Genomic DNA, 22,067 nt, shown 5'->3' with positions numbered 1-22,067 from the left:
CCTTTCAGAAACGATAGCCATGCCTGCTTTTTGGACCTCTGGCTCAGCTCTTTTGAGCACTTTTTTTTAAAAAGGAAAATGGTTTTCCTTGCCATGCTTTTGCTAAAAGCAACAGCACGTTTTTGCCTCAGATGGGACTTGGCCAGCCAGTCCAGCCCAAACCACCTTGGGAGGTCAGGCCAGCCAATTTCGGGTTTTTGGCTTTTAAACTAAAATGCCGGAGCCCAGCCAGTGTGTCTCTGCCGCCAATCTCCTGACTCCTGACTTGATCTCCATTCCTGCCCTGCCGCAAGCCTGCAAGCGTCCCAGACCACATCTCCGCTTTTCCTGCTGCTGATGCTGCTAATCCTGCTAGTTCCAGAACCCCGAGCCCCAACATCAATGACCCCCGGCTGAGATCTCGATCTCCAGAGACTGCTTCAGCTCTGCCGCTAAAGATTTTGGTAGTATATTCCCCTTTCTCCCTATTTCTAGCCTTCCATGTGTTTCTCTAAAGACCTAATTTAGGCAACCCCCACCCCCACAAGCTCTACGTGGTATTTTCTACAAAACTGACTTTAAGTTTTTCTCTAGCCCTGAGCCCATGACCTGACACCACGTGGAACTAGCGTTTACCTTTAATGGGGCCGAATGGCCTATTCAGACTTTCTTGTGATTAAGAACTGAACTCAGGGGAAGAAATATTCACCCCCATACCTGCTCAGAACTTTGAACTTTAAAAAACCCCTTAAACTCAGCAGAACTCAATCAGAAGAACCTTAAATTGAACCAGGGGTGAACTTTTAAAACCTCGGAACTGAATGAGCTTTATTTCTGTCTTTAAGAGACTGTATCTTATTGTATTTTGCTAATTCGTTTTGTAAATTAATCTTGCTTATTTCGTCGATTTTCCTGTTACACTGAATCATTTTAAGTTAATGAAGTTTGTGGCTGCTAGGTTAATTCTGTTTATGATTTTATTGTAATTCCCAAATAATGAGAAAAATCTATTAGAACTGGTAAGAGGTTTTGACCAGCTTGTTACTCTAATACTCACATTATATTTCCTACACATTTTTAAAGTTGTAACTTGCCTTATGTATACTGGATTTATAGAGCACATGTCTTTTAAAATTTATTCTGTCTTGGTAATTTAATGAACCTTGAAGTTTCCTTGCTTTGAGAATTATCTTGTAATTTTACAAGAGGTCTTTTTAACTTTTACTTTAAATCCTTAAGAATTGTTGTCTTAAAGGATAAAGCTTTTATATATTTTATTATAAGAGAAATTGTTGCCTTAAATGGGTAGAAGCATTTCCTACCCAGGATTTTTTAAAACAGGAAGTCAAGGAGCTCCTGTATATTCTTATCTGAGGATGATTATATCAGAAGGTTTCTTTTTTAAATATCATGTTTTGCTATAGAAGCAATAACAGAATTTGTTGAGAAACTCTTAGCCAAGATTTAAAGTTGTAACAAGTAAATGATTTTAAACGTTGTTTATTGTTTTAAAATGTGCTATTGGAAATAATGGTACTCTATCTGAATGTGCATTGTGAATCTGCTATTTTGTAAAACCCACTTTCTCTCACAGAGAATCTCATTTTGGGTAACAAAACCCTTCTAGTTCTAAGCTATATATATATATTTTATTTTTAAAACATTTTTTTTAATTAGAGCAATTGATTTTTCCCCTTTTCTCATCTTGTACTGGAAGTACATATATAATCATTATTTATCCTTTTTTTGATTCTACAGCAAATACCTGAGCCTATAGGACTGTGATTAAATGCCTTTCTGTCTGATTCTACAAAAAAGGGAACATGAGAGCTGTTAATAGTGCTAAAGAAAGCACATGGTCAGAGACTTGACTGACTAAGATCTGCATAATTGCAGCAGTTCTATGCCAATACTTTAGGGCTTGGAAATTGGGGTTTGAGTCCTGGAGTCCCATTCTTTTCTAAAACTTTAGAGGACGTGGGTCCCCTCGACTTAGATTCCTAGAAAGCACCTAAGATTGGTTATTTATTTGGCTCAGTTCCCTGAAAAGCTGATGATAAGCCAGATCAGAGAGAGACATTTTCCTTAAGTCCTGGCCCTGAATGGGTAATTGCAAACTGCTGAATTCACTTTAATTAGGCCTTCATTCAAAGGTCTAAGTTTATTTTCCCCAGATTTTTGCACATTTTACATTTCATTCACAAGTTAATTTTTTCTTCTTTTTTCTTGAATTTTATTCTTTGTATTTTGCCATCCTTAGCTGACCTGAGGTACCCTTTTTTAGAAAAAAAGGTGTGTTTAAGATTTACCTTAGAGGGATATCTGTTAAGTTTTTTAAAATTTGATAATGTAAAAATATATGTATACTTAACTCTTTTAGGAGTAATTTCACGGGGAATTGTATAAATCTTAGAAGAAAATGTATGTTTTGTAATCTATAATGTAAAGTTTAAATTCTTTTGAGAATAATTTCAGGATAAGGATCTCGCCATCTCCCCAGAATCCAGACGATGAACCTGTTTGGTGAAGACACCATGAAGATGTCTGAAAAGCCTTCACTGTACCATGAAGACCAAATTTGAACTTTGGGGTGCAGTTGATTGAACTATGGGGAGTGGAAATTGAGTTGTATATATTGTTTTAATTGTACACTGTTATACCAATAGGGGACTGCCCCCCAAATTGGTTTTTTTGTCAATGCGGCTAATTTTAACCATTTGTTCATCTATTTCTTTTATCCCCAAATTCCTGAAAATTTTAGAAGTTGTCTATTTTTACAGGTCCAGCGAAGAAAAAGGACTAACCTTTTTTTTGCCAGACCTCACGGGGAATTGTAAAAGTGAAATTTGGGAGATGCTATCTAAAAGTATATATATTTTCTATGGACACGTGGAAATTGTCAAACTACATTTCCCGTGGTCCAACGGGTTTCCGTTTCCAGTTCTTTGGGCGTGGAGACGCCTACGTCTCCACACAGAACAGTTTAAATCTCCTGGGTTAGGAGGGAGTGGCCTCTTGGCCAGCAGACTCGGGAGGAAACAGGAGACAATAATGGCGAGGGCGGCGGTTTTGAATTCTTACAAGCATATGGTCTAATAACTTTATCTATCAACATGGCTTTAATTAAAATACTAATTTATATTATTATATCAGCCTTTATTAATTTTTATCCTTATAGCCACACACCCAAGAGAATAGAGAGACCACACTTCCTGGATCCCCCTACTTTTATTTTCTCCCTTTATACCCAGACCAATTTCTGCATCATTTTGAGGTCAAATGCCTACATCACTGTTTGATGACCCAAGCCCACTGATCTGATATAACACTAGCAGTACTAGGACACAGTGCATGATCCTGGGAGGGTGTTCACTTCACACAATCCCCCCTTTGATTCTTTGGGAGACGCACATGTTTAAATCTCCTCATTTGGGTTTTTTAAAAGATTAATATATCAGGTCTCCCCAATGAATCATTCTACATATGTAGCCTATACCTCTAACAATTCTTTTACAAGAGGTGTATAAAACTGCATTTTCCAAAGAGGGAATTACAACAATTTGGGGATAAGAGGGAAAGAAAACAAAAAGGAGAAAGAAAACAAAAAAATGATTGATAGACACATTGACAAAAAAAGGCAATTAGGGGGCACTCCCCTTTGGCATAAGAGTTTACATTCAGAATAAATGATAGATTCAATCCCCTTCAGTTCAATTCATTATATTCCAAAGTTCACTCTGGACCTTTGATGTAGTGTGTGGTTTCTGTAGACATCCTTATGGCACCTCCTCCAAAAGATCCACTTTCCTTATTCAGGGTGTTGTTGATTTTCTTTTCCTAAAATTTCTTTAAAAGATCTTAAACCTTGGATTTTAAGATAATTAGGATAATTATACACCTTATAAATGACAGAAGACAGTAACTGGCCCCTATTGAACAAAAATGGAACTGACTTGAGAGGGCTATTTTATTAAAAGGTCATGTGAATAACATCTCTTGGAACTCTGATTCATTTCTTCTTTTTTACATCAGGCTAACTTTTAGCCAGAGATTTTTTGGTATAGTGACAATCATTTGCTAATTAGCCCAGCTCCTTGGGCTTAGGGTATGAGAAGGAAGGGACAGGGAAGGATCTTGCTTTTATATAGGACTTTATAAAATGCTTCCCTCACATTGAGATATCATATATCTCTATTTTATAGACAGTAAATTGAGGATCGGAGAGTTCACCATTATGTAATGCCTCCTCTAGAGTTACTACTCCAACTCCTTTTTAAGAGGATAGTCAGCTACTATTCTTATAATTCTAGGAGTAAGCCTCAGGGACTGGGATCCTAGTTCCCAGTAGATTATGAGCCCCAGCCTGTGTGTTCACTACAACAAGAAAAATTCTGAGGCATAGTCCCCAGTACAAGATCTATAGGAAAAGCACAAAGGCAGTGATGCAATTCATAACTCCTAGTAACTAAAAATCTTTTTTCCTCTTCAGTCTTTCTGAAATCCCCCCTTACGAGCTTCAAGTCTTTGTAGAGTCATTAGGCAGCATTTCTCTTCCCTGTGAGGGTTTGCATTTTCTAAAGCTGCCTTTCCTCAGGAAACCAAGTGCTCCCAGTTGGACATATTCATCTCCTACTGGTCTGTTCTTTCAGATAACATGGTTAATTGGTGTCAGGTGATAACACTGTCCTTAAGTAATCTCTACATTGACTATTCTGAGACTGTTCCCAGAGAGTTAAAACAAAAGACAAAGATTGAATTAACTATGAATTGAGTTTGCCTTTTTCTCAAGGACTAAGTTTAAAGAAGACAATAAATTCTTAAGTTTTTCAATTGGTTTAGCCTAGACTGCTAAAGACAATCAAAAACTTAGGTACCTCTCAATCCTCCTAGCCTCTGGCTAGTGCCCAAACTTCTGTGACTATGGCTCCAGGCTTTCCCAAGCTTCAGTAAACTCATATTACCAGACCATTATCCTCCCCCTTTCTAAAAAAAAAATTATTTAAGCACCCTACTTTTTGTAGTTCAGTGAAAGGTTCCAGGACTGTGGTGTTTTCCCCAAGACTATAATCCCAGGGCAATGGCTCTGTGTGTGTTTTTTTTTTCAATTATTATCTCCTTGCAGTAGATTACAGCTGCTTTGGTAGGTTCTGCATTTTTTCCAAGTTGACACAGTTTAGGTAGTAAGGAGAAAGAGGAAAGAATTCTCCCCACAACGGATAATTCATTTGCCTTTGACCTGTGACTCTTCTACCACTAAGTTCTACCCCTCATCTTTTTACATATAGGACCAGAGGATTATTTGATTCTTTTAGGTAATCACAAGATGTATTCCCATATGGTACCATCTGATTTTCAGCCAATGGCCAAAATCCTCTCAAGTTGATTAAGAACGTCTTCACAGCTAGTTTATCCTTGGATCAACTAATTTAGTTGGAGGTTCTGGGCCTTTTCTGATGATAATAGTGTGAGGGATAGAGTTGTTTTATTTTTAAAATATTTTCCCATGGTTACATGATTTGTATTCTCTCCCTCCCTGCTTCCCCTCCTCCCAGAGTTGACAAGCAATTCCACTGGGGTATACATGTATTATCATTCAGAACCTATTTCCATATTATTCATTTTTGTAATAGAGTAATTTTTTTAAAACCCAAACCCCAAATCATATACCCAAATAAACAAGTAAGAAAGCATATGTTTTCTTCTGGATTTCTAATCCAACAGATTTTTCTCTAAATGTGGATAACATTCTTTCTCATAAGTCCCTCAGAGTTGTCCTATATCACTGTATTGCTTTTAATAGCAAAGTCTATCACATTTGATTGTCCCACAATGTATCATCTGTCTCTGGGTACAATGTTCTCCTGGTTCTGGTCATTTCACTCCACATCAGTTCATGGAGGTCTTTCCAATTCATATAGAAATCGAGTGGTTCATCATTCCTTACAACACAATAGTATTCCATCACAATCAGATACCACAATTTGTTCAGCCATTCCCAATCAATGGATACCCCCTTGTTTTCCAATTTTTTGCTACCACAAAAAGCGTAGCTATAAATATTTTTGTATAAACAGAGCCTTTTCCATTTTTTTTTGTCTCTTTGGGATACAAACCTAGTAGTGGTATATCTGGACCAAAGGGCATGCATTCTTCTAAAGCCCTTGGGGCAGAATTCCAAATTGCTTCCAGAATGGCTGGATTAATTCACAACTCCACCAGCAATGCATTAGTGTCCCAATTTTGCCACATCTCCTCCAACATTTATTATTTTCCTTTACTTTCATATTGGCCAATCTGCTAAGTGTGAGGTGGTACCTCAGAATAGTTTATTTGCATTTCTCTAAATCAAGAGGGATTTAGATTGTTTTTTCCTATGATTATTGAGTCTTGATTCCTTCATCTGAAAAACTACCTCTTCATATCCCTAAGATAGAGTTAATGTCCAAATATACTTTATTACAGTCTTAGATTTCCACTTAAACAGTTCTAATTCTTACAACACAGATGTTCAATAATTTATTGAATTAAAAAATTAAATTTCAACAGTGTTTCCTCTTGCATTCTTATTTGCTATTTTCAGGTTCTATTTTGGTACATGGGGCTCCTGGGTGAATAGAGAATAGTGAATAGAGAACTGGCCCTGGCATTAGGAATCCCTAAGTTCAAATGTGGCCTTACTAGCTATGTAACCCAGGGCAAATTACTTAACTGTATTTACCTCAATTTCTCTTCCATAAAATGAGCTGGAGAAGGAAAAGGTAAACCAGTCCAATCTCTTTGCCAAGAAAATTCCAAATGGAGTCATGAAGAGTCAGACATGTCTGAAAAATGACTAATGAAGTTCTGGTAGCATCCTGAGTGGGATCTTGCTAATCTTGAAGAAGGGACTCTTTCTTTAGGGGGTTCTCTCTCACTTAATGCAACTCTTTTCCAAATGATCCTTTTCTTTCCTGAACAAGTTTGAATCTCTCTCTTCTCATGGGCTCTAACATCATTGACTGTTTACTATTCAACTTTGATATTTCCTTTTTTATAGTAAGCAAGATCTCATCATTCTACTTAAGTATATTTTTCATATGTAACAGCAAATTGTTTCACAGATGAAAAGAATTCAAGAACTGAGAAAGATAAACTATCAATAAGATATTATTTTTAGAGATTTTTATAATATGAATTCAGGCATTTCTGATTTCTTTTCTTTTCTTCCTGAAATTAGAATTTCAGCTAATTTTTATTTTTATCGCCATCTTTAGAGGCAGCAACATAACACAATGGAGAGATGCTGTGTGGTATGCATGTTGGATAGAAAGAAGCCTGAACACAGAATAAGGAAGACATGTGTTCAAATCTGGTATTAGATACTTAATATCTGTGTGACCATAAGAAAGTCATATAATCTCTGTTTACCTCATTTCCTCCTATAAAATGAAGATTAAAATAGCATCTACCTCTTTCACTATACAAATATTTATAGCTAGTAAATGAATAACTGTTCTAATGATAAATTAAGACAGTAATGGGGGCAATGCAGAGATTTAGAGCCTTTTAAAATCTTGGGCAGCATAGCATAGTACAAAGAGTGTTGGATTTGGGAGCCAAGTTAAATCAAATGGAGCTGGCACTGGGTAACCTGTGTGACCTTGGGTAATTCACTTAACTTCCCTGACCCTCATTTTCTTCATCTGTAAAATGGGGATAATAATACATGTGGTACCTACATCACAGAATTTTTGGGAGAATCAAAAAATTTAATAATTGGCATTTATAGAGATGACATCATGTTTGTATATAATATTCTAAAAGTTTTAACAGTATTAAGCTGTTTAATCAATTAAAACTTAAAATAACAGAGATTTTAAGCATACTTTGTATAGATGAGAGATAGAAGGAGAGAGAGACAAAGAGAGAAGGAGAGAGAGCAAGAGATGATACATAAGTAGAGAGAGAGAACCTAACTGATGTAATATATAACTTCCTATATATAGTTATAGGCAGGTAGGTGGCACAGTGGACAGAGTTCTGGACCTGGAGTCAGAACAACTTATCTTCCTGAGTTCTATCCAGCCTCAGGAAAGAACTGTTGGAGTAGAAAAGTGGATGAAAACATATGATTTTTCACTTGTTTATTTGGGTATATATTTTGGGGTTTTTGGTTTTATAATATTATTTACTTGCAAAAATGAATATAGAAAATAATAAAAATATTAACAACCAAAAAATCTGGCCTCAGACTTACTAGCTGGGTGATGCTGGGCAAGTCATGTAAGCCTGTTTGCCTCAGTTTTCTCATGTATAAAATGAGCTGGAGAAGGAAATGGCAAAACACTCCAGTTTCTTTGCCAAGAAAACCCCAAATTGGGTCACAAAGAGTCAGACATGACTGAACAACAACAAATATAGCACTATATACATATAATGCATTAAAATACTTTGCCAACCTTAATCACCCAACTAAGAAAAAAGAATCACTGAGTCACAAGATCTAATACCTATTAGCAATATGGCAATAACTAAGTCATCTTACCCCTCGGTGAATCATTGGTAGTACCTAGCTCTCAGGACTGCTGTGGGACTCAAATGACATGATGTATATAAAATATTTTACAAACCGGTGGTACAGTGGAATCTGGAATCTCTGGAATCAGAGGACTTGCATTCAAATCTTCTCTCTGATGTTTGCTACCTGTATAACCCCAGACAAGTCATTTCATCCCACTGGCCTCAGTTTTCTCATCTGTAAAATGAGGGAGTGGGAGTGGCCTCAATGGTCTGTGAGGTCCCCTCCAGCTTCAGATCTAGGATGCTGTATAAAAATCAGTCATTCTTCTCTGAAAAAGAGAACCCCTAGAATGGGTATAGTTGGCATGGCTCTTCAAGCAGAACATGATTCCATATAAGCACCTCAGCTGCCTCTCTACCTTAGAAGCAAGCTGAAGAACTTCCTAGAAAGAGGATAACTGAATAACTACACTCACCCTGACTTCCTGGTATAGAAGAGTGTGGCACATTGTAGTCCTGAGATGTTCTTACAGGGTATGACTACTCTGGCCCCCAGACTGCAAATGGCTTTGAGCAAATGGTTCTTTGTCCTCATTTCTCCTGAAGGCTAGCTCCCAATGGCTCAGATACTCACCCCTTCACAGCCCACAACAGGACTGGATGGTTTCAGTGGAGAGCGTGTACCTGAACATTCAGCCTGGGGCATTTTCCTATAATTCACCTTTTGGAATCCCATTCCCTGGTCTAATATCACTTTGGAAACCATAGCAGGTGACTGGACTTCCCCTGTAATTGTTTAGTTGGCCTCTGGCCACTTTTCCTCAGGCAGTGCCAAGTTTCTCTTGGCTTTGATCAAAACCTAGTCATATTTTCATACCTGTTGTTACTCTTGACAAAACCACTTTGCCCTGGAGCACAGCTCAAAGTGAATCTTTTAACAACCAATCACAGGGAACTTGGCAAATTAGGTCCAGATATCTGAGTTGAAATAGGGTCAGAAGTAGAAGGTTTGTATTGTTAATGTGGGTGTGACGTAAAAGACCCTGTACATGTAGCATTTTCTATTATTGTTTTTTCCCTACCTTGGAATCTGCATAATCACAGAATGCAAAAACTTAGAGTTTATTTTATTTCATTTTATAGAGAAGGTAGCTGCTGTGCTAAGAAGTATCTGGATTAGCGATGGTGAACTTTTAGAGACCAAAGTGCCCAAAATGCAACACTCACACTGCATGTGAGTTGCCCCCTTACCCTAAACAGGGGAGGGAGGAAGCATTCCCTTTGGGCTGCTGGGCAGAGAGGCAGGTAATGAGAGAAATATCCTTAGGTGGCGTGGAGACGGGGAAGGGGAAGGGAGTGGCCCCTTCCAGCACGTGTGCCATGGATTTGCCAACAAAGCCCTAGATAATAAAGCAATAATAGTAAATTCCAGAAACCAGATTCAGATTCTGACCTTCTGCAACTAAATCCAGTACTCTTTTACTTGACATATTCACAGGCTCCAGAAGCAGAACTCTTAGAGAGCAGGCAGATGGCTTGCACTGTCACATTTGAAATGAAGTTAGACTGAGGCAGCAAAATTCCAAGCACATTCAATTTATTAGCAAAGCTAGCAATTGCCAATAAATGGGGTCCAAGGCTCCTTAGTAACCAAGGACCCATCTGACAGTCAAGATGACTCTTTTATAGTCATACAGAGGAACCCAATTTGGTGTGGTCGTCTCACTTCTGATTGGTCAGTGCCATGGTGATTAACCATAAGTTACACTAGTTTATCCCAAGGTGGACTAATATCCTCTGGAAAGTCTAGTGGTTGGCAATTTCTGAGAGAAAATAGGGAGCTTGCAGTTTATATGTTACTGATCTCTAATAGATTAGAATATAGATTAAAATTTTATGGCTGGGGCAACCAGAGGAGAGGAACTTAATGGGTGAATTGTAGCTAAATCAGGAACTAAAAACCACAAACTTAAGAAGTTCAGAAAGAGTTCAAGTTCACATCATAAAGGAGAGTAATTGATATATGGCAGCTTGATCATCAATATAATTAAGTGATTAAGCCTTAATAGGATCAATGAATAATGTGATGTAATCTTATATTCAATTACAACTTCACAATTTTCCCTTTTCATTATTAAAAGACTTGTCTTTTATGGATCATTTTTCAAAGAAACAAATCCTTCCACTGACCAAAAATTTGCAGTATCAGCTATGACAAAGAATAGATTTAACACTAAAGGGAGTTAATAGATTAACTTATGACTGACATTATATCCCAAGTTAAAGAAAGATTTTTTTGTTGTTCATATTAAGCTAGGCATGGGGGGCAGCCTAGAGAGAGGAGGTCCTGGGTTCAAATCTAGCCTTAGACATTTCCTAGTCACTTAAGCCCCATTGCCTAGCTCTTACAGCTTTCCTGCCTTGGAATCAATACATAATATTGATTCTAAGATGGAAGGTAAGGGTTTAAAAAAAAAAGGATTAAGCTATGCATACCAGTTATCTGCACATCAGGCATTGAGAGGGTGTTTCTCTTGATCATCTTACATTTCCAATCTTCAAGGTCCCATGCCTATGTGGTAGCAGTTTCTTAGGCAACATTCTGAGCAGCTCCTTCAGGGGTCTTACAAAATTACACAATTACCATCACACAAAAGATGGTGTCTCCTTCCAAAGCCTCTAAAAACACTTTACAACAATCATAAATAAATGCTCCGTAATGATGACAAAAAGTGATATTTCTGCAGACAATGCATTCATGAAAGGCTAGTACGGAGGTATGATAGGAATGGTGCCTATCATTGTGTAGCTTGATGAGGACATTCATGCTGAGGCAAGTGGATGTGGCAGGAAGGGTGGGACAGCATGGATTCATGGATTAAATCATTGTCACTTTCCATTTGTCAGGGAATGGCTCGCAACATTAGTGAGAAGTCCTGGGTGGAGGAATAACTTTGAAGGTCAGAATATCCATGACAGTAGGATAATGGAGAAAACTGACCATGATGAGTTGTATGTGTGGATTAGTGTACAATAACCAGTAAGTAGTTGCATTTGCATATATATCAGTTGACTAAAAGTTCTGAACGTAGGTTTGAACATAGTCTAGTGCAGCAATGAGCAAAATACAGAATTGCGATTATGAGGCGTAGGATTAGAAGACCCCATTTGAGTAAGGTTCCATTAGGTTTAAACCTAAAAATCTCTAATTTTTAAGGAAGCATTCTATAAGCCAAAGCAAGAATCACAGAAATGGAAAGATTGAGTAAAATATATCTTTGGAAAATGTACTAGTAAAACAACTGACAAATATCTATAATCACTAGGGACCAAATTAGAGGAAACCTGAGTGCTACCAGTAATACAATAGTTGATAATACAATAATGCTAAGGGTAAGAAAGGTATATTTAACCAAAGTAGCAAATATGTACCCCTACCCCAAGCCAGGAGAACTTGGGGGGGGGGAGTGAAGAGCCCCGGAAGTTACCACCACTTTGTGTTATTGAGTTTCATTAGCTATGAGTTGAGGGTCACATACAACATGTTGGAGCTGTTGAACATTTGTGACAATTTCTCCTGACATTAATTTAAGATGAACAAGCTTGATTAATAATAACATAGGTTCCACCTTGGGCAGGAGTGAGAACACAGGGCCAACATAGGGAGGTGGACCAGACCTAATGATGATTTCTTTGAGAAGGACTTTACAAATATTGCTATAGCTTTTGAACTAGGAAAAGCCTTAAAACACCAAGAAAGTCAATCAACAATAATGAGGCAGTGTTTATGGGGATCAGTCTTAGGCATACATAGGAAATCAATTTGCAAATCCTCAGAGGATCTAAGCTAAAGAGCAACCACCAAAGGAGATGAATCCAAAGGCATGTTGGTTAAATGCTTAACAAGTAGGACAAGCAATAAAAATAGGAGCTACAACAGTGGTCATGGGAGGGGCAACCCAGGCTCTTTTGATTGTTAACAACAATTCTTTTTGTTAAAATGGCCCCTCTTATGAACAGACAATTGTACCTGGTGTGTAAAATTGGAATTTGGGAGATGCCATCTAAAAGTATATATATTTTCTATGGACATGTGTGAACTATCAAACTACATTTCCCGTGGTCCAACGGGTTTCCGGTTCCAGTTCTTTGGGCGTGGGGACACCTGCGTCACCACGCAGAGGACAGTTTAAATGGGAGGAGAATCCGAAAGGAAGCCCTCTTGGCTAGCAGGCGCGGGAAGAGATGAGAGGTAACAATAATGGCGGGGGCGGCAGTTTTGAATTCTTACAAGCACGTGGTCTAATGACTTTATCCCTATCAGCATGGCTTTAATTAAAATACTAATTTCTATATTTATATCAATCTTTATCATTTTTAATCTTAACAGGTGACGGAAACTTTGGGGAGGAGTGGCTTACCTTTCACTATCACCCAGACCCTAGAGACCTATTTCGCCTCAAACCTGATTCCATTTCGCAATCTTAGGGTCTTTGTAGATTAGAATTAAAGGGTTTTCACCAGAAAAGGAAAGATGACAAACATGCATGGGGCCATCCAGGGTCACAAGCTTCACCACGGCATTTGCACAGTTGTTACTTCATGAGATAGGATCAGTTCCATTGGGGTAGACAGGACAATTAACAACATCAATGACTATCAGTAACTTTAAGGCAATTAAAAATTTCCTAATAAAGGCTATATTCAAAATGATTTTGCTTGGGGGCAGCTGGATGACTCAGTGGATTGAGAGCCAGGCCTAGAGATGGGAGGTCCTGGGTTCAAATCTGACCTTAGACACTTCCTAGCTGTGTGACCCTGGGCAAGTCACTTAACCCCTATTGCCTAATTCTTACCTCTCTTCTGCCTTGGAAGCAATACTGAGTATTGATTCTAAGATGGAAGGTCAGGGTTTAAAAAAATGACTTTGCTAGCAGAAATCAGAAAGCCACTTTGTAGCCATAGCATTCCAACCATGTGGCAGATACCAAATGCATACTGTGGGTCAGTATAGACTGCACTGTGGCATGCTGAGTGGCAAGCTGAGTAAGGGCCACAATTTCAGTGGCTTGAGCACTGTTAGGTTAGAGGGCAGAAAGGCTACCCAAAAGGTAGCATGGTCAGAGACCATAGTAGTGTTAGTGTTAACAGGCATCATCTCACATGAAAGAGAGCCCACTGGTAGGCTAAACATAAGATCTTGTGAGGTTGAGTCAGAGAAATAATCTCAGATTTTTTTCAGCCCTGTTCTCTCTAAAGAGACACCATGATAAAGTGGCTCCCCAGAGATTGGCAGATCAGGGAGCCATGTAGGGAGGTTGAGATTAGCACATAATTCTAGAGTAGCATTCTCTTAACAAGTAAAACATGCTACTTAGATTACAATTTGACTTATAGAAGAAAGTTTCTATCCAAGATTCTCCTTTTTGCAAAGGAAATTATTCTTCTTGCAAGAGGAATTTCTTTGCCTTTAAAAGAGACAAATTCTCTTCCCCATTCAACAGAGCTCCCCTATTTGCAGGAGATATCACTCAACCTATGACAAGGAATTTTTTTTTTCTGTTAGTGAGATTCCCTCATTCATAGCCTTAATTTATCCAGATATAAGAAGACAGATCCCATTTGCTTGCCAGCTTTGGACAGATAAGACAGTTGATGTGTTTTATAACAATTCTCTGGTATGAGGGAGTCCCTCTTAGGAGGACATAGGATTCCCCCACTGATCTTTGCCTTTTACAACTGGATTCCTAATGTCATACTCCCCTAGTGTAAGTGTGGCTGTCAATAGGTTAAATCCTTGTCTGGATGCCCAGTTTATATCTAAGGAAAAGTCCTTGGGCTAACCATGGATGTCAAGTATAATAATCCCATGATAATTTACAGACAGGCTTTGCACAGATGTAGTATCTGGCTTGAAAAGCAGAATTAACTGCTCTGTAGGTTGAAAAGCAGAACTAACTGATCTTGCTGCCCTGCAGTTACCAAAGCAGAACTCAGTATAAAAGGGAAATTTCAGCAGGTAGAGATTTGATCTTGACTTCTAATTCTATTCCCAGGGTTCTTGCCCAAGGGGCCCCGTGGTTTGGCTGAAGCCCTCCACCTTTGCTTTTTGCTATGGCTCCGATAAACTGACCAAGTAGATGCAGCTGCCTTGGGTGCCTCGTCGCAGTCCTGGTCCTTGGCTTATGAATCTAAAGAAAGTCCAGGAGTCTCTAACAGGAGTCTTTCCTGATGGTTCAGTGTTCCAAGTGGTAGCCCTTGCTACCAAGACTGCTGTCACATCACCACGGCACAAGGGTGGCTGCCATCAATTGTTATACCACAATAGGTGGCCAGTTTATGCCTAAAGATGTTGGTACAAGGTAAGGCTCAGAGACTTACAAACTGAAGCTGAATCCAAGACATACACTTATCAATAACAAATTGGAGAGATAGCCCGACATACAAAAATATAAATGTACTAGAAGTTTTTCCTACTTGACTCCTATTGTCAAAAAACTCATGAAAGTTCAGTCCTTGAGAACTATTTTAAAACCCTTCTGAAGGCAGACACTTCCTAGCTGTAAGTCACTTAGCTCTCATTGCCTAGCCTTTGTCACTCTTCTGTCTTAGAATCAATATTATTGATTGTGAGGCAGAAGGTAAGAGTTTATTTTTTAGGGGGCAGCTGGGTAGCTCAGTGGAGTGAGAGTCAGGCCTAGAGACAGGAGGTCCTAGGTTCAAACCCGGCCTCAGCCACTTCCCAGCTGTGTGACCCTGGGCAAGTCACTTGACCCCCATTGCCCACCCTTACCAATCTTCCACCTATGAGACAATACACTGAAGTACAAGGGTTTAAAAAAAAAGAGTTTATTTTTTTAAACTACATGCTTCTAAGACTTTTACAAAAAATTATTTGAATGGCATAGGCCCTTCTTCAAGCTAAATTGAAGACTTGTCAAGATTTTAATCTGAGGGCTCCCTAATTCCTTTATAGTGCACTATTGTCAGGCCCCAAAGAGCTCTGATCCCATTACAAATGGACACTAATTTCCTTAAACTATAAAAAGAATTGACTCATTTCCTGAACTGGACAGTAGTCCAGGGAGGGAATTTAACAGATCCCCAACCCTCTAGGGAATATTCTTATCTTGGAATTTCAGGCTTGCTAAAATCAAAAAGCAAGACTTACTTGGCTTAGATAATTTGGGATGGGAGTTGAGGAGTTTGTCCCTTGAAACAGTCCCCCATGGAATACTCTTGTCAGTGAAAATTCTCTTTTGGAGAGCTCTCATCCCAGAGGCAGCTCCAAGGGTGTCATAGTCCTGTCCCAGAGTCTGAATGCCTCCCCAACTGTCATAATTAAAATAAAGGTAGACTGAGGCAGCAAAGTTCTAAACATAATTTATAGGCAAAGCTAGCAATTGCCAATAAATGGAGTCCAAATTTCCTCAGTAACCAAGAACCCATCTGACAATAAAAATAGCTCTTTTATAGTCATACAGAGGAATTCCCAAATCTGGTGTAACAAAGGTATATTTCACTTCTGATTGATCAGTCCCATGGTTTTTAAACACAAATTAGACCAGTTTATCCCAAGGTAGACTAACATCATCTGCAAAGCCTGGTGGTTGGCAATTTCTGATAGGAAATAGGGAGCTTGCTGTTTATATGTTACTGATTCCTAATAGATTAGAACATAGATTGCAATTTTTTGACTGGAAAGACCTCAGATGGGGAACTTGGGTGAAGGGTGGCTAAAGAAGGAACTAATAACTGAAAACTTAAGAAGTTCAGAAAGAGTTCAAGTTTTCATATTTGAAATATATATAGTATAAATATATGTAATTGAAATTAATATATAGCAGCTTAATATCAATACATAATAAATTGATTAAGCCTTAATTGAACCTTTTATTTTTCCAAATGAATTTCATTATTAACTTTCTAGTTCATTAAAATAATTTTTGGTAAATTAATTGGAATGGCATTGAATAAATAGATTAGTTTAAGAAGGACTGTCATTTTAATTATATTGGCTCTGCCCACTCATGAACAATTAATATTTCTTCCATTATTTAAATCTGACTTTATTTGTATAAAAAGTGGTTTACAATTATGTCTATATAGTTTCTGGGTTTGTTTGGCAGATATATTTCTAGGTATTTTATTCTATCTATGGTTAGTTTATTGTTGATGATATATAGAAATGCTGATGATTTATGTGGGTTTATTTTATATACTGTTACTTTGCTAATATTATTGATAGTTTCAACTTATTTTTTAGTTGAATCTCTAGGATATTATATACATCATTATATCATCTATGAAAAACATAGTTTCATTATCTCTTTGCCTATTCTGATTCCTTCAATTTCTTTTTCTTCTATTATTGCTATTGCTAGCATTTCTAATATAATATTAAACAATATTGGTGAAAATAGGCATCCTTATTTCACTCCTGATCCTATAGGGAAGACTTTTAACTTATCCTGATTACAGATATTGTTTCCTGATTGTAAGTATGTATTTCTTATTATTCTAAGGAAAAGTCCATTTATAGCTATGCTTTCAAATGCTTTTTATAGGAATAATTAGTATGTTTTGTCAAAAGCTTTTTCTGTAGCTATATAATCATATGATTTTTGTTATTTTTATCAATATAATCAATTATGTTAATAGTCTTTCTTATATTAGGCCATCCCAGGATACCTGGTATTAATTCTTTTTGATCCTAATGTATCATCTTTGTGATATATTGTTGTAATCTCCTTGTTAATATTTGATTTAGAGCAGTGGTTCCCAAACTTTTTTGGCCTACTGCCCCCTTTCCAGAAAAAATATTACTTAGTCCCCTGGAAATTAAATTTTTTTTTTATTTAATAGCAACTAATAGGAAAGATTAAAGTACCTGTGGCCATCACTGCAATCCAGGGATTGCTGTAGCACCCACCTGGGGGCAGTAGTGCCCATTTTGGGAATCATTGATTTAGAGTTTTTGCATACATTCATTAATGAAATTAGCCTATAATTTTATTTTTCTGTTTTTGCTCTTCCTGGTTTAGGTATCAGCACCATATTTGTTTCATAAAAGGGGTTTGATAATGTCCCTCCTGGCAAATCACCACTGCTCACACACACACACCCCAGAATCTCCATCTTTGTTCCTTTGATTTCATTAGATATAGATTTTTTTCTATTTATTATGTCCTCCCAACAAGTTACTTGGGGGAAGATACTGCTTTATGTTTATCTTTGCATATCCAGTACCAAGAACAGTGTCTGACACATAGTAAGCATTTAACAAATGTGGATATGAGAGATGAACTGTCATGTTTGGCCAATAGTTAGCAGTTCAATTTAGTTGGAAGAGAGTCTTTTTGTTTTAACCCTTAACTTCTGTCTTAATATCAATTCTAAGGAGAAGAAATGGCAAGGGCTCTGCAGTCAGGGTTAAGTGACTTGCCCAGGGTCACACACAATCCTCTTAAAGAGGATTATATGAAATAAAGTTGGAAATACAGGGGGAGTCAAATTGAAGATGATCTTTCATGTCAAGCTAAGGAACCTCTTCTATGGGGAGCCACTTAAGGTTTTTGATCAGGGAAGTGATCTGTACCATTCCCTGGGTACTGGATCTTGGTGGATAATAAATGGTATCACCAGGAAAATATTTGGATTTTAGGTTAAAGTGGTCCATGGTTCTTGAACCATGGACACAAGTGTGGGAGCCTTGTTTGCTCTTGTCTTGCGTAGTCCAGACTCGTCTCTGTCTGGGTTTGATGCTTCTTGGCATCTGTGCTTTAGCAGCTCTCTTTTCCACTGCATGCAGAAGGCGGCTGCTTCCTGTTCATCTGCATCTAGGGGAGGCTCCCTTAAGCCCTAGAGGTAAGAGACATGCACAATTAGATTCTGCTTTTATGAGAAATTGTACCAAAAATCTATGAAAACTTAAACCTACAAGGTTACCTGGTCATCATTCCAAAGGGCTCATTAATATTCTTTTAATTTCCTTATAACAATTGATGTACATCAATATAACATTTGTGAAAATTTAATTGATGCAAATGACCTTTTTTCCATCCATTCCCCACATTTCAGCATCAATGGCTTATTTTAAAAAGTCAGTTGTTTTAATTATAATTCATCTTTTTCTAATTTTTATTTTTTATTTTGGTTTTGAGTTAAAGACAATTCAATTATTAAATATATTTAAATTACATTTTCCTTTAACAACTAAACTTAGGAATTAGCAGGAATAATTTACTGAAATAGAAAGCTACCAGATAACATTCATCTTCTGCCCAGTCACTATACAAGAAGTTAGGTCCAACTCCCACATGAGGCAGCCACCTCCCCATCAATTGTGTTCTAGGATCTCCCTTCATGCTTAGCTGAATTTGCATTAATTACTTCTTATGTTATTTCCACATCATGAATTACAAAGTTTATTTTCAGAGACATTTCATCTTGCTTCTCTTAATGCCAACATTGCTACTTGCAGGGCTAAGAAGCAAAGCCTGAATTCAAACTGAGATCCTCTGACTTCAACTCCTTTCCTCAACAGCACACTGTTTGGGGTGTGTGTGTGTGTGTGTGTGTGTGTGTGTGTGTGTGTGTGTGTGTGTGTAATTAATTATTTAGATTAAAAAGCATTTGTTAAATGTCTGATTGTGTGCAATAAAATGCTGTGTTAGTCAGTGGGAATATAAAGCCAAAAAATAAAAGTCTCTGACCTTAAGACACTTAAATTCTACTAGTGAATAGGTGGGATGGGAAATAGTTATAACATGTATGTAATTTTAAGGTTTGTTGATGAGAAAGGAATCTGGGAAGGCATCTTAGCTATCATAGTTCACTTCTTTGAGTGCCTACACTAATGGGTGTGCTAAGGAACTCAAAGGATCTAAAACTGATTTACCAATCATTTTCCATGGGGACAGCTCCAGTGAAAGGCTCAGTGGGAGATGAAATCAGCATAACTGGTTATAACGAAGTCTGGGAATTTTTAGTAGGTTTTAGTGATCCATGCCACCCATGCTCCATCTTCCCAAGACCGTAGATTATTCAAAGAGCTGACTGGATTCTACTGACTGGTGCCACTGTTGTGACCACTGTCAAAAAGCTCTTCCTACTTACACGGAGACATGCTGCTTCTGCTGCCTTTAAAGTCTGTAAAACACCTTGAAGGAGGTTCTGGGCATTGTTCACAAGGAGCTCTTCAGAGGACTTGCTGCTTGCTAGAGCTGCTTTTACACTTGAGAAAAGAGAAAAATGCCATGGCATATTTAAATGATAAAATATTGTTCAAAGCAAATAAAAAAAAGAAGACATGCTGCAATAAAAGTTTTTACTAAAGGTAAGTGTTTCCCAGATGCCAGGAAAACAGGACAAGAACCAGACAGGAAAAGAATATTCTAATTGTTATTTTTTTTTATCAGTTGAAAGATTAATAGCCACTTCATTTGGGCATTGAGAAGGTGGTATACAATAGAAAGGGGGCTAAATGTGGAGGTAGAAGCCCTTGAGGTTCAAATTCTGGCTCTGCTATGTGTGACCTCAGATACATTCTGGATATGTTACTCTGTGAATCTGGCCAAATTATTTAACTCCAGAATGTAATGAATTTTCCAACTTTAAGGACAAGGAAACTTTTCTGAGCTATTCTCCAAATGATAAATTATTTTCAAAAGAAGAATTGTAATTCATAAGAAACTATATGATAAAATGTTCCAAATTACTCACAAAAAAGAAATATAAATTAAAATAACTCTGAGGTTTTACTTTGGAACCACCAAATTCAAAAGATGATAAAATTCAGAAATGACCAATAATGGAAGGACTGTCACAAAATAGGTATAAAACAGGTACAATATTAATGGAATTGTGGATTGAGCCAATCTATTTGGAATCATTTGGGAAAAGTTGCTAAACTGTTCACCCTCTTTGACCAATTGTTCCCACTACTATATACTCCAAGGAAGCAGATTACAGAAAGGTCCAATATAGAAAAAACATGGATACCAATCTCTTTTGCGCACCAAAAAAAGAGGAAAAAAAAAAACCTTAGTAAAAAATGGCTGTCCTTTGATTGTTAAATAGCTGACTTGTGGGTAAATGACTCCGGCAATCTAGTTTTGATAAACCCAAAGATCCCAGCAGAAGAACACTATTTGACAAAAGCTGCTGGGAAAATTAGTAAATAGTATGGCAAAAATTTGGTTTAGATCAATATCTCACACCCTATACCAAGATAATTTCAAAATGGGTATATGATTTAAACATAGTGATATTTTAAATAAATTAGGGGAGCATAGAATACTTTACCTGCCAGCTCTATGGAGAAGGAAAGAATTTATGACCAAAGAAAAGAGAGAGAACACTACAAGATATAAAATGAATAATTCTGATTATATTAAATTTAAACGGTTTTGTATAAACAAAACCAACTCAACCAAGATTAGAAGGGAAGCACCAAACTGGGGTGGGGTTAGGGGGAAATTATAACAAATTTCTCTAATAAAGGTCTCATTTCTCAAATATGTAAAGAACTAAGTCAAATTTATAAGAATCTAAGTCATTCCCCCATTGATAAATTATCATAAATAGACAATTTTTAAATGAAGAAATCAAAGCTATCAATAATCATATGAAAAAATGTTCTAAATTCCTCCTGATTCAAGAAATACAAATTAAAACAACTCTGAGGTACCACCTTACATCTATCAGATTGGCCAATATGACAATGAAAGAAAATAGTAAATGTTGGAGGGAATGTGGCAAAATTGGGACACTAATGCATTGCTGGTGGAGTTATGAATTGATCCAACCATTCTGGAAGACAATTTGGAATTAAGCCCAAAGGACTTTAAAGGAATGCATACCTTTGATCCAGCAATACCACTACTTTGTGTCCAAAAGAAATAAAAGTGGGAAAGGACCTATTTGTACAAAAATATTTATAGCTGTGCTTTTTGTGGTGGCAAAGAATTGGAAACTAACAAGATATCTTCAATTGGGGGAATGGATGATCAAATTGTGGTATATGATTGGTGAAGGAATACTATTGTACTGTAAAGAATGATGAACAGGATGATTTCAGAAAGAGCTGGAAAGGCCTACATGAACTGATGCAGAGTGAAATAAGCAGAATCAGGAGAACATTATACACAGTAACCAAAATATTATAGGACAATCAAATGTGATAGACTTTGCTACTAATAGCAATACAATGGCCTGGATTCTTATTCTGGGGGACTTATGCTAAAGAATGATATCCACCTCTAGATAAAGAACTGTTGGAGTAGAAATGCAGAAGAAATCATATGATTTCTCACTTGTTTATTTGGGTATATGATTTGGGTTTTGATTTTATAAGATTATTCACTTACAAAAATGAATAATAGGGAAATAAGTTTTGCTTGATAATACATGTACAACCCAGATTAAATTATTGTCAGCTCTGGAAGAGGAGAAGGAAAAGGGGAGGGAGATAACATGAATAATATAACTTTGGAAAACTTATTTGTAAATTTGTTATTAAAGTAAAATAAAGATAAAACTAAAACAATTGTGTATATTTATGTATTAAAAGATAAAATGTACTTTTT

At 37.2% G+C, this 22,067-nt stretch overlaps 1 protein-coding gene across 1 annotated transcript in view; it reads right to left on the bottom strand.

The window, feature by feature from the left end:
- Positions 1 to 18,138: 18,138 nt before the first annotated feature.
- Positions 18,139 to 22,067, bottom strand: part of LOC123233390 — a 42,597-nt gene continuing 38,668 nt past the window's right edge. The window contains exons 6-7 of the mRNA XM_044659504.1: positions 19,597 to 19,714; positions 18,139 to 18,339 (exon numbers count right to left, since the gene is read on the bottom strand). Of these exons, the coding sequence (XP_044515439.1) occupies positions 18,139 to 18,339; positions 19,597 to 19,714 (319 nt within the window). The remainder of the gene's footprint in view (positions 18,340 to 19,596; positions 19,715 to 22,067) is intronic.

Source organism: Gracilinanus agilis, chromosome 2, assembly GCF_016433145.1.
Source record: "Gracilinanus agilis isolate LMUSP501 chromosome 2, AgileGrace, whole genome shotgun sequence".
In the NCBI taxonomy this organism is placed as follows: Eukaryota; Metazoa; Chordata; class Mammalia; order Didelphimorphia; family Didelphidae; genus Gracilinanus; species Gracilinanus agilis.
This window is presented reverse-complemented; position numbering and strand designations above follow the sequence as displayed.